The 13,495-nt window shown below is 43.2% G+C and overlaps 1 protein-coding gene across 2 annotated transcripts in view; it reads left to right on the top strand.

Moving 5' to 3' along the window:
* LOC122212874 (gamma-taxilin-like) overlaps positions 1–13,495 on the top strand; it is a 40,628-nt gene that overhangs the window by 11,823 nt on the left and 15,310 nt on the right. For both annotated transcript variants that reach the window (XM_042926851.1, XM_042926850.1), the window contains exon 3: positions 1,974–2,065. In XM_042926851.1, coding sequence (XP_042782785.1) covers positions 1,974–2,065 — 92 coding nt within the window. The remainder of the gene's footprint in view (positions 1–1,973; positions 2,066–13,495) is intronic.

Here is a 13,495-nt window from a genome sequence, read left to right as displayed (position 1 = left end):
TCTTAAGATGTGGTTAGGTGAAAACACACCTCTGTGTTCTTGGAACAGGTTGGCAGTTACAATCAGGATGAGAATATGACGAGGTAGGAAGCCTGGTCATAGGAATCACATTATTTCTCTGCAAATAATCAAGAATTGTTTTTTGGGGGAAAAAGTTTGTGGCCTTTGGGCAGCAGTGCTGTTGTTTTGCCCCATATTTAACCCTTTAAATGAATGGAGTGGAGTGGAGTGGAAATCTGACCAGTAATTACTGCGAGACCTCTGTATGTGCTCAGTTTATCTAAAAGACTCTTCACTAAAATTTGGAAACGGTATATGTTTTCTGTGGCTTAGAAGGCAGGCTCACAAGAATGCTTTTCAGGGTGTGCTTTCTCCCTCCTGCTCTGTTAGTTTGACAGGTTAGGGCTTAGAATGTGGTATGTTACATTTGAGGAATAAAATCTAAAACGCCTACTTGGCCTTACGGGTTGCTTCTCAATTTTTAAAATTCCTACTGTACGTAACGTTTACGTGGTTTGATTTGCATGAGTTCTGTACCTGCCTATAACTTGGAATTTTTAAAAATCCGCTTTTGAGCACCCTGTAGGACTTTAACATTACAGGAATATGAGAAGGATTTAAAATTCCTCGCCAACAAGACAGCTGTCTTCAGAACCCATCACTCCACCAATGTGTGTAAATTATAGCTTCAGGTTAAAATTGTTAAATAGTTTTAGATGGTTACAGTTTAAAACCTTCATACAATTAGAGTTTACATGGACGGTTACTTCTTACACATTCGGTAATTGTATTCCCTCTGTATTTGTCCTTGAACAGACTGAGAAATGGTTTCACTGCGGAAATTGTGTGTGCTGTCATAGCAGAGTATTTTTTGAAGTCAGCCTGTTCCTCCTCCTCTTTCCCATGCATAGTTGTTTGTAAAATATTAAAGTTATTTAACTTAATTTAAGTTATTAAATTTAAGACAACTATCAAAGTTGTCTTCAGATTTTTAAAATGAAACGTCCTACATACAAGAGGGAACAATTCAGAAAATAAAAAGGCACCTACCCGCAGGGTACAGGATGAGGCGTATCACTTAGTTTGAAGCACCCTTTGCTTGCCCCCACTTACCTCAGCTACCGCTTCTCCCTGGCACAGTTATTCTTCTCTGTTAAAAAAAAAATTTTTTTTTAACGTTTATTTATTTTTGACAGAGAGAGAGAGAGAGAGACAGAGCATGAGCAGGGGAGGGGCAGAGAGAGAGGGAGACACAGAATCCCAAGCAGGCTCCAGGCTCTGAGCTGTCAGCACAGAGCCCGACGCGGGGCTCGAACTCACGGACCGCGAGATCATGACCTGAGCCGAAGTCAGACGCTCAACCGACTGAGCCACCCAGGCGCCCCATCCCTGGCACAGTTATTAAAGTATCCTTGTAAAACTCCCCAAGGAAAGAGCTATTTTTTTTTTTTTTCACTTCTTTTTCTTGGCCCTAATCTTGATTAGCACCCAGAGTATCCTTGGTAAATCACCAGGAAACAGTCATTAAGTCACATTGGTCACTGGAAAAGGTGTGTGTCCCTGTGGATTATGTGCGCTTTAGGTAGTCTTAAACTTCCTTGAATACTTGTAGTTGGCTAGCAGAAAGCTTTTGAAGACATTCCGACCCTTTGTAGAATGTCTTAATTTGGAACCAGTGGCTAAGTTAGAGTACTTACACTTTCATTCAGTGGTGTTCTTACAGTGTCAGTGCCAAATAGCTGACCACTAGTAGTGTTAGTTATTAAGTGAAGCGATGTGGGGCAGGGAGGAGGCTGACCCCTTCTAATCAAGAATTTGAAAATAGTTTCACTGATTTCCTGGTGAGCCTGTATCTAATGTCCCCTTAAATCATAATCTGGATAGCTGAACATAATTTTTATGTAGAATTGACAGATTGGATTAATTTTATCCTTCTGGTACTTTTTTTTCCTCCATTCCTTTTGGACCATCAGGAAAAGAAGTGTTACTATTGATGCAAGCCTTAAACACTCTTTCAACTCCAGAGGAGAAGCTGGCAGCTCTCTGTAAGACATATGCTGATCTTGTGAGTATTAAGGGTGCAAAGCCCGTATAAAATATAACGAAAGGTGCATGTGCCTGATAAGCTTATGAGATGTGATTTTGATATGGTTTTAAATGTAAAGTTGTTTTTCATTACAAAATTGAGGGTAAGAATCTAATTCCTTGAGACTTAGGTTGATTGTATGGCCTCATTTTATGGTATGCTTAGATACAGCATTTTACTAGTCTCTGGGATGTGGAATAGCTTTCCTAAAACTCAGTCAGCTCTGGCATTCCTAGGTCAGCATTTCCCTCATACGTTTAGATGCCTGACAGTTGTGAGGATATGATTTTCTATATGTAGATTAAGCAATTGTAGAACCTGAAACACGGTTAGATTCAAAAGTGTTTAACCATTTGACTGAAGCTGAGTGTTGTGAAGTAGTGTAGTAAAACAGTACTATTTCTCAGGAAAATATTTCCTTAGCATCCACTATATGCCAGGCACTGTATTTTTATTTTTATTGTTATTTTTTTAATTTTCTATTTTTATTGCATCTTCCAAAGAAACTGACTTGTATAAAGAGTTTGTTCTGGTCTGTGGCCCATGTTATTTCAAGTAGCATTCACCTTGGGTATATGGAAACATTCTCAACAAGGAAACCCTGCCATCAGTTTAAAAGTGAAGAATGCAGGGGGGGGCGGGGGGGGGCGGCGGTGCACCTGGGTGGCTCAGTCGGTTGGGCGTCTGACTTCAGTTCAGGTCATGATCTCACGGTCCGTGGGTTCGAGCCCCGCGTCGGGCTCTGTGCTGACAGCTCAGAGCCTGGAGTCTGCCTCGGGTTCTATGTCTCCCCCTCCCTCTGTCCCTCCCATGCTCGTGCTCTGTCTCTGTCTCTGTCTGTTTCTCACTAATACATACATGTTAAAAAAAAAAAAAAGTTAAAAAAAAGTGAAGAATGGGATAGGACATTTTGAAGAATCGTGGCAGGAATGTTTTAGAAGTGTTGGTTCCAAGGTAAATGCGGCAATTCTCGTGGGTTGTGAGGTGTCTATGTGAATTACCAGTGATGAATTTTGTCCATTCACATCTGTTTGAAAGCATCTGCTCTGTAGCATACACGTTACTCTTTTCTGAATAACTGACTCTAAGTATAGAGCTGGAACAGTTGTACTTACTACCGCTCCAAGTGGCACAAGTATACCCCACTTAGCAACCTGGCACCTTCTGAAAATTGTGGAGAAGCAGGAATGGCCTAGAGCGTCTCTGAATGGCCTACACACGGTCCAGATGCAAAGATGGCAGCAATCAGAGTTGTTGGGGATTGCCACGTCAGGAAAGGCAAGAGCTACACATCTGCTCTGGGAAACAGCCAGATGGAAGCTTCTGCTTCTGGTCCTACAGAACTGCATATATTTGCGTATTTTAAAATGTGTTACCTGGGGCTGTACTCCAATTAGTACAGATCTCAGTGCTCACTGAGATCCGCCTACATTGGGACCCCAACAGGTCTTGGCACACTGAACATGCGTGTTTATGAAGGGCAAAATAGGCCATTGACAATCCTGAAGGTTTGAGAGACAACCAAGACCTAGGGCATTGCTGAACTCCGCGGTTCCTCTTACCCAAGGCATCCCCTCAAAACTGGGAGGGGTGACTGCCTCAACTGTTGCATAGAAACAGACACAGGGAGTCCGGAAAAATGAAGAAAGAGTGGAGTGTGTTCCAACAGAAACACCAAGATACAACCTCGGGAAAACAAACAAACAAACAAACAAACAAACAAACAAACAAAGCCTTAATGAAACAGAACAGGTAATTTCTCTGTTAAGTGTCCCAAGTGGTGGTCATGAAGGTGCTCACCAAACCTGAGAGAAGAATGGATGAGAACAGTGAGCGCTTTAACAAAGAGATCGAAAATACAAAAGAAAAGAAAAAAGAAAAAAAGCCAAAGAGAAGTGGTCGAGCAGTGGAATACAATTAACTGAACTGAAAAATACACCAGAGAGTTTCAACAGCAGACCAAGTGAGGTAGAAGAAAGGGTCGGTAAACTTTTTGGCAAAAGCAGTGGAGCTCACCATCAGAGAGCAAAGAGAAAATGGGAAAAAAGTGAAGATAGCTAAAGGGACTTACAGGACAACATCAAGTGGAGAACCAAGTGAGAAAGAGGAAGAAAATTTACTTAAAAAATAGCTGAAAACCCCCCCTAACCCGGGGAAGGAAACAGACCTTGAGATCCAGGAAGCACAGACCTTGAGATTCAGGAAGCACAGTTCCAAATATTATGAACCCAAAGACATCCACACTGAGACACACTGTACTTAAAACGTTAAAAGTTGAAGACAAAGATTATTATAAAGCAGCAAGGGAACAAAACCAAAACCAAAACCAAACCAACCCAATTTACATACAAGGGAACCCTGTTAGCCTATCAGCAGGTATTTCAGCAGAAACTGCAGGCCAGAGTCAGTGACATGATATACTCAAAGTTCTGAAAGGAAACAAACAGAACACTTGTGACTAACTAAGAATACCCACCAGGCTAACGCTGTTATTCAGAAGTGAAGGAGAGGTAAAGGATATCCTGGAGACGTGAAATCTAAAACTGTAAAAGGAAGTCCTTCAGACTGAAAAGAAAGGACACCAATCAGCAACACAACGTGGAAGTGTAAATCATACTGCTCACGGTGAAAGGCTATAAAGGCAGGAGCTTCATCACTTCAAACCTCGTTTGAAAGTTAAAAGGGAAAAGTGGTAAAACTAACCATAACTACAATAATCACGGAGAGAACACACACGATAGAAGGGTTTTTTTTTTGAATGTGCCATAACATCCCGAAACATGAGCAAAGAATTAAAATGTAGAGCTTTAGAATGCATCCTAACTTAAGCTGTTACAACACAAAATAGACACACACACACACACACACACACACACACACACACACACACACACGATGTCATGCGGGAGCCTCTTGGTAATCACAAGACAAAAATCTGTGGTAGATAACCAAAAGACGTTGAGAAAGGAATGTAAGCATACCACTTAAGAAACTCCTCAAACCCCAGAGAGCTGGACAAGAGGAAAAGAAACAGAGTAACTGCAAAACAGCCGGCAGCGAGTACAGACCTATCCATAACTACTCCAAGTGTAAAAGGACTAAATCGTGTAATCAAAAAAACATAGTGATTGAATGGACTTGGAAAACAACAGTCATCTATATGCTGCCTGTGAGAGAATGACTTACGATGGAAGGATGCACACAGACCACAAGTGAAGGTATGGGAAAAGACATCCCATGCTTATGAAAACCAGAACAAAGCTGGGGTACCTATGGTCACATCAGACAAAATAACCTGACAAATAAAAACTGTGTAAGAACAAAGAAGGGCATATCATAATGAAAAATCCGTCAGTCCAGCAGAGGACCTAACATGTTTATATATCTATGGACCCAACATAGGAGCGCCCACATAGAGAACACAAACATTAACAGACCTAAAGGGAGAAATAGATACGTATACAATGACAGTAGGGGGCTTTCATACCCTATTTACATCGATGGACCAATCATCCAGACAGAAAATCAGTAAGGGAATATTGACCTTAAACAACACAATAGAACAGGCAGACTTAAAAGCTATATACAGAACATTGCATCCCAAAGCAACAGAACACACCTTCTTTCAAGTGCTCAAGGAACTTTCTCCAGAATAGATCCCATTAGGCCACAGCCTTGCCAATATTTGTTGTTTTCTGTTTGTGTAATAAGAGCCATCGTAATGGTTGTGCGATGGTGTCTTACTCGGTGGTTTTGTTTGCTTTCTGTAATGATTAGTGATAGTGTGCATCTCTTATGTGCTTATTGGCGATGTGTTGGTCAGCTCTGGAGACATGTCTATTCAGGTCTTTTGCCCATCTTTAAATTGGGTTGTTATTTTGTTCTTGTGCTTTAGGAACTGCCTATAAGTTGTGGATGTTAATATCTTATGATACGTAATTTCACCATACTTTCTTCTGTTCTGTCACTTGCCTTTTCACTCCCTTAATGGTATTCTCTGATGCACAACATATTCAATTTTCATGAAGTCAAGCTATTTTTTTTTTCCCTTTCTGTGCTTTTGGCGTCAGTCCAAGAATCCCTGTCAACTACAATGGCATGAAGCATTTCCCCAAGTTTTCTTCTAAGACATTTACAGGTTTAGGTCTGACATGTAAATCGGGATCCATTTTTTTTTCCACCAAGAGACATTTGGGATATAGGTTTTAAGATTTTTCCAAATACTTGCCCCTTGGTTTTCTCTTTCTTTTCTTTTCTTCTCTTTGCTTGGCTTGGCTTGGCTTGGCTTGGCTTGGCTTTTCTTCTCTTTTCTCTTCTTTTTTTTTTTTTTCTTCTTTCATTTTTTTCTTTTCTCTCTCTCCCCTTCCTTCCTCCCTCCCTCCCTCCTCCCTCCCTCCCTCCTCCCTCCTTCCCTTCTTTCTTTCTTCCCTCCCTGCCTCCCTCCCTGCCTCCCTCCCTGCCTCCCTCCCTCCCTCCCTCCCTACCCCTGTCCCTCCCTCCCTCCCTCCCTCCCTCCCTCCCTCCCTCCCTCCCTCCCTCCCTCCCTTCCTTCCAGTCCTCCTCCGTTCCTTCTTTCCTTGCTTCCTTCTCTCTCCCTTCTTTCATTTCTGCCTTGCTTCCTTTTATCTTTGTTTCCATCTTTCTTCCCTTCCCTTCTCTCCCCTCCCCTCCCCTCCTGTCCCCTACCTCCGCCCTGTCCACTCCCCTCCCCTACCTTTCCTTCCCTTCTTTCTCCCATGGCTTCCCTTCTATCCTCCCTCCCTTCTTTCTCTCTCTTCTTTCTTTCCTTCCTCCCTCCCTCCCGTCTTCCCTCCCTCCCTCCCTCCCTCCCTCCCTCCCTCCCTCCCTCCCTGCCTCCCTCCTTTCCTTCTTTCTTTCTCAAAATTTGTGTGTGGTTGCAACATGGGATTCAGGTGTACAACATAGCGAATTTGACACATTTATACATCAGGTTATGCTCACCACAAGTGTGCCAGGATAGCTCCATCTATCCCATTACATCGCTATTACAACATCACTAGCTCCATCTGTCCCATTACATCGCTGTTACATCATTGACTGTGCTCCGAATACTGTGCCTTTGATTCTTGAGACTGACTCGTTCCGTAACTGGAGGCCTGTATCTCCCACTCCCTTCCACCCATTTTGTCCATTCTGCCGCTTCCTCCCCTCTGGCAACCATCAGTTTCTTCTCTGTGTATGGGTCTGATTCTGCATTTTCTTTGCTTATTTCATTGTTTTATTTTTGATTCCCCTTAGGAGTGAAATCATTTCTATTTGCCTTTCTCAGTCTGACTTCTTGTCAGTTAGCAGTACACCCTCCAGGTCCCACCATGTTGTTGCAGATGGCACGATCTCTTCCTTTTCTGTAATTTTGCATTGTGCAGGTGCATGTTTTTCTTATCCATTTGTCTTAGGTTGCTCTCATAAACAGTGTGGCCAGAAACATCGGGGGACATGTATCTTTTCGGATTAAGGTTTCATTTTCTTTCTTTGGAGGTAAATACCTCCAAAAGGTCGTGGAATTACCAACTCACATGGTAATCCTGTTTTTAATGTGTTTGAGGAAGCTCCATACTCTTTCCAAAGAGTATGACTGTACCAGTTTGGATTCCCACCAGCACTGCAAGAGTGTTCTTTTCCTCCATGTTCTTACCAACACATGTCGTTTCTTATGTTTTGGATTTTAGCCTTTGGGACACGTATCAGCCCCTAATCTCGTTGTGTTGATTTTCACTTCCTTGAAGATGAGTGAGTTTGAACATCTTCTCATGTGTCTGTTGGCCATCTGCGTGTGTTTTTACACGGGAAAAAAGAACATCTGAACAAGCACTCTGCCCGTTTTTGAATGCATAATTGCAGGGGGAGGGTTGGTGTTGAGTTGTGTCAGTTCTTAGCCCTTCTGATACCCTATGCCTTTTGGATGGAGCATTTAGTCCATTTGTATTCAAAATGATTGTCGAAAGATACGATTTTAGTGCCATCGTGTTAACGTGTAGAGTTGGTGTTTCAGGTGACCTGGTCCTTTGCCGTGTTTGTTGCTCAGGACTTTTATCTTCTTTTTTTAATCTCCCACTCAGGGGGTCCCCTTAACATTTTCTGCCTGGTAGTTTAGGGGTCACGAACTGCTTTGGTTTTTGTCTGTCTGGGAAAGTCTTTAACCCTCCTTCTATTCTGAGTGACAGCCTTGCTGGTGCTCGATAAAGAATTCCCGGTTGCACATTTTTCCCATTCGGCACCGTGAGTATTTCCTGTTCCTCTCCTCAGACCTGCCAGGTTTCTGAGGACAGGTCTGCTGCTAACTTCAAGCCTTGTAGGTTAAGGACCTTTTTCATCCCTAGCTGTTTTCAGAATTTGTTGTCTCTTTTTTTTTAACTTTTATTTAAAGTCAAGTTACAGAGAGGGTCACAATGGATTCAGGCGTACAATTTAGTGATCCATCACTTCTCTGTAACACCCAGGTGTACTCATCCCAACAAGTGTCCTCCTTCATGTCCATCACGCGTTTAGTCCATCCCCCGTGCTCCTCCCTCGAGTAATCCTTAGTTGCTTCTGTGTATTTAAGAGTCTCTTATGTGTCCCCCTTCTGTTTTTACCTTCTTTTTCCTTGCCTTCCACTACGTCCATCTGTTTTGTTTCTTGGATTCCACATATGAGTGAAGTTGTGTGGTATTCGTCTGTCTCTGACTGACTTATTTCGCTTAGCGTAATACACTCCACTTCCATCCACGTTGTTGGAAATGGCAGGATTTCATTCTTTCTGACTGCCAAGTAATATTCCACTGCGTAAATACACTACCTCTTCTTTATCCATTCATCAGTCAAAAGACTGCTGGGCTCTTTCCCTAGATGGGCAGTTGTTGAGAGTGCTGCTGCTATAAACATTTGGGTGCACCTGCGCCTTCGAAACAGCATTTTTCAGGGTAATGCTGGCCTCATGGAATGAATTTGGAAGTTTTCCTTCCGTTCCTACTTTTTGGAACCGCTTTGAAAGAAGAGGTATTAACCCTTCTTTAACTGTTTGGTAGAATTCCTCTGGGAAGCCATCCGGCCCTGGAATGTTTTTGTTGTGAGAGCTTTGACTACGATTCAGTTTCCTTACTGGTTATGGGTCTGTTCAAATTGTCTATATCTTCGGTTTCAGTTGTGGTAGTTTACATGCTTCTAGGAGTCTGTCCATTTTTTCCAGATTGCCCAGTTTGTTGGCATATCACTGCTCATAATATTCTCTTATCATTGTTTGTATTTCTGAAGTACTGATGGTCATCTCTCTTATTTTTATTCCTGATTTTATTTTTTGAGTCCTTTCCTTTTTATTTTTTATTGTTGTCTAGGGTTTATTAGTTTTGTTAGTTCTTTGAGGGAACCAGCTCCTAGTTTCGTTGATCTGTTCTACTGGTCCGTTGATCAGTCGATGTCATTGATTTCTGCTCTAATCTGTATCATTTGCCTTCTTCCTCTGGTTTTGGGCTTTATTCACCGTTCTTTTTTCCAGCGCCTTCGGGGCCAAGTTTTGATTGTGTGTTTGGGGACTTTCTTGCTTCTCGAGATACGCCTGATTTGCAAACCTCTTAGGTCTGCCTTTGCTGCCTCCCAAAGGCTTTGGACTGCCGTGTTTTCATTTTCATTGGCTTCCCTGTATTTCTTTATCGTTTCGTAAATTTCTTGGTTAACCCATTTGTTCTTTAGTAGGATATTCTTTAACCTCCATCTTTCTGAGGGCTGTCCAACTTGTTTCTTGTGGTTGATTACAAGTTTCATAGCCTTGTGGTCTGAAAGTATGGATGGCATGAGCTCGATCTTTTTTGCACATGTTGAGGGCTGACTTGAGACCCAGTGTGTGATCTATTCTGGAGAATGTTCCAGGTGCACTCAAGAAGAATGTGTATTCTTCTGCTTTAGGATGAAATGTTCTGAATATATCTGCTAAGTCCATCTGGTCCAGCCTGTCATTCAAAGCCATTGTATCCTTGCTGATTTTGTGTTTAGATGATCTGTCCATTGTTGTAGTGGGGTATTTAAGTCCCCTACAGTTATGGTATTAGTATCCATGATTTTCTTTGTTTGTTCTTAATTGGCTTACATGTTTGAGTGGTCCCACTTGGAGACGTAACTATTTACGATTGCTGGATCTTCTTGATGGATAGACCCCTTAATTATTTGGTCTGATTAGTTTGTCTGATACAGGTGTGGCCCCTCCAGCATTCTGTTGATGTCCAGTAGCACGATAGGTGGTTCTCTATCCCCTCATTGTCAATCTGCAAGTGTCTTTAGTCTAAAATGAGAGTTGTGTAGGCAGCATTTGGATGGACCTTGTTTTGAAATCCGTTCTGATGCCCTGGGTCTTTTGATTGGAGCATTGGGCCCATTTACCTTTAGAGTGGTTACCTTTACCTTTTGATTGGAGCATTGGGTCCATTACCTTTAGACATGAATTTAGTGCCATTGTGGAGGTGGTCTTTTTGGTGAAATTCTCTTGCCCTTTCTAGGTTTTGGTTGCTTTTGATCTGTTTTGTGGTTGGTTTGTTTGTTTGTTTGTTTGTGTGTTTGTTTTCTTTTACATTCTGTTCTGTTCTGTTCCGTTTTGTTTCTTTCTACACTCACAGAGTCCTCCTAGAGACTCCTTGCAGGGCCTGTTTAGTGGCCACAGATTGCTTTAGTTTTGGCTTGTCTGGAATACTCTATCCCTCCTTCCATTCTGAATGACAGCAGTTCTGGATAAAGCATTCTTGGTTGCGTGATTTTTCTGATTCAGCACGGTGAAAGTATCCTGCCTCTCCTTTATAGCTGGCCAAGTTCCTGTGGACAGATATGCTGTAAGCCTGGCCTGCTTCCTCGTGTAGGTGAAGAACTGTTTTTGTCATTGCTGTTTCCATTATTCTTTCCTTGTCTGTGTGTTTTGTGAATTTGACTATGATATGCCTTGGAGTTGGTTATTTTGCATTGAATCTAATGGGAGTTCTCTGTGCTCCTTGACTTTGATGTCTGTGTCCTTCCCCGGATTAGGAAAGTTGTCTGCTACAATTTGCTCACATAAACCTTCTGCCCCTTGTTTTCTCTATTCCTCCTCTTGAACTTCTAGGATATGAATGTCCTTCCTCTTTCACAAGTGGTTGAGTCACCTAAGTCTTGTATCGTGATCTTTTGCATTTGTTTCCTACCTCTTTTGCTGCTCCATTATTTTCCATAGTCTTACGGTCTATATCACTGAATTGCTGCTCTGCTTTCTCCATCCTTGCCGTCATGACAGCCATTCCTGATTGCATCTCGGTATAGGATTTTTCATTTTGGCCTGATTAGCTTTTAGTTCTTTTATCTCTGCAGAAAGTGTGCCTCTGGTGTCTTCTGTGCTGTTTGCAACCCCAGCTAGTAGTCTTATAATTGTGGTTTTGAATTCTAGTTCAGACATCTTACATGTATCTGTGTTGATTACGTCTTAGGTGTCATTTCTTCTCGTTTCATTTTGGGTGAATTCCTCCATCTTGTCATGTTGGAGGGAGAAATAAATTAATAACTTAAAGAGTTAAAAGTAAAATATTAAAAACAAAACAAAAATATCATTTAAAGGAAGCTAGATCCTAGGTATGCATCTGTCTGCATGTTAAGAGATGCTTGATATTAAAGGGACTAAAAGAGAAAGGAAACAGAGCTTAAAAAATGAACACATTAAAAAGAATTTAAATAGTAAAGTCGAATAAAACCGTTAAAGAAAACAAAATAAATTTTTTAAACTTGAAAAATTAAAAAAAAAAGTTGTTCCTTCTGAGTGCAAGAAAAAGGAACCAACATAACAAAAGAGAACAGAACACATCAGAAAAACAGAAGCAAAGAGAATGAACAGATGAAGAAGCGTACGGAATGAAATCCGAGTGGGGTTGCCTCCACTTTTCCCTAGAACTGAAATTTTGCAGTACGCTGTAGTCCACAGACTTGACAGGTGGAGGGATTTGTTCTGGTCTTCTGGGAGATGTGTCTGGAGGACACAGGTTGGTCAGGCTCCGGGCGGGGGTGGACTTTGTTTTCCGCTGGGTGGCGCTGCTTAGCTCACTAGCGTTGATGAGTGTGTGTGGGAGGGGGCGCACGCTAGAGAAGAAAATGACTTCACTCAGCTAGCTCTCCAGTCTCTGGAATGGGAATTTTGTACCCTCACGTGAGGAAGCACCCCTCCTTTGTCTCAGGCCTCTGTCCACTCCCTGCATCCACACTGTCTGTGTCCAGGCTGTCCGCCGGCCAGGCAGCACTTCCCTCCAGAGTTGGATCTCCGATGGGACTGTGTCTCAGAACCCCAGGCTTCAGAGATTCCCCCGGATTGGACACACGCCAGTTATCTGGGAGCAATGGGCAGGTGACGACTTGTCCCAGAAAACAGTTGTGCGCCAGCACACCCTCAAAGGTTCGGATCACAGCACGCAGCTGGGGCCAGGTTTCTCTGCACTCTGGCGTCTTTGTCTCAATGCCAGCAAATGAGGCAGCTCTCCTGGGCCTGTGGGGTCTTTTCCCGTGGGGAGGCCAGAGGCCATATGGCCTCTACCAGATTCTCTCCACGCAGGGAAATTGCTTCTCCCCATGTGGCACGTGGACCCCGCAGGCCACGCTGCCTGCTCCTGGGAGATTCTCCCTACTTTGTCACCAGAGCACCACCAGGCACTGAGCTCTGAAACGTCAGACTCGTGCTCCACTGTTAACACAATCCTGTGCTGTTGAAATGCTCTCCTTTCCCCCCATCAGTGGTGATAGGGAGCAGATTTCTTGTCCAGTCCTCTTTGAGTGTTTTCACCCTTTTCTCTCTCCCTCTCTCCAGCTACTTTCAGGGAGAGTTCTCTTCTTGCACGCTCCCGATGTCCCACACTCTCCCCCTTTTCTCTTTCCCTCTCTGCTCTCTCTCTCTGCCAAAATGGCTCCCTGCCCTCCATGGCTTTTCTCTACCCCGGTTTACTTCTTCGCACCACAGACCTGCCAAGTTCTGAGGCTCAAGGTGTGCAGATTGTTTCATTAATCCTCAGACCAATTTTCCCAGGTGTTTACAATGGTTTGATGCTGATCTGTCTGCATTTCAGGGATGAGACCAACTCAGGGTCTCCATGCTGCCCTGCCATCTTAACTCCTCTCTGCCAGAATGCTCTCTTTATCCCTATATTTTGCAAGTTTCCCTATGATACGTCATGGTGTTGACCTGCTTTTGTTGATTCTGAGGGGAGTTCTCTGTGCCTTTTGGACTTGAATGCCTGTTTCCTTCCCCAGTAAATAAGTAGTTGCCAGGCACGGATGGACAGGGTGGGGTGTCAGCGGGTCCTGCCTCCACTGGCAGTGGCAGTACTGCTCTCTGAAGTCCCACCCACCGTGTTGGTGCTGGAGGGGAAATGGCGCCACTGCAACCTCTCCTCCCTCCACTGGGGACTCTCACATCCC

This window comes from Panthera leo (assembly GCF_018350215.1).
Source record: "Panthera leo isolate Ple1 chromosome Y unlocalized genomic scaffold, P.leo_Ple1_pat1.1 chrY_random_Un_scaffold_84, whole genome shotgun sequence".
Classification (NCBI taxonomy): Eukaryota; Metazoa; Chordata; class Mammalia; order Carnivora; family Felidae; genus Panthera; species Panthera leo.
Note: the sequence above shows the minus strand (reverse complement) of the source record. Positions and strands in the feature narration are given on the sequence as shown.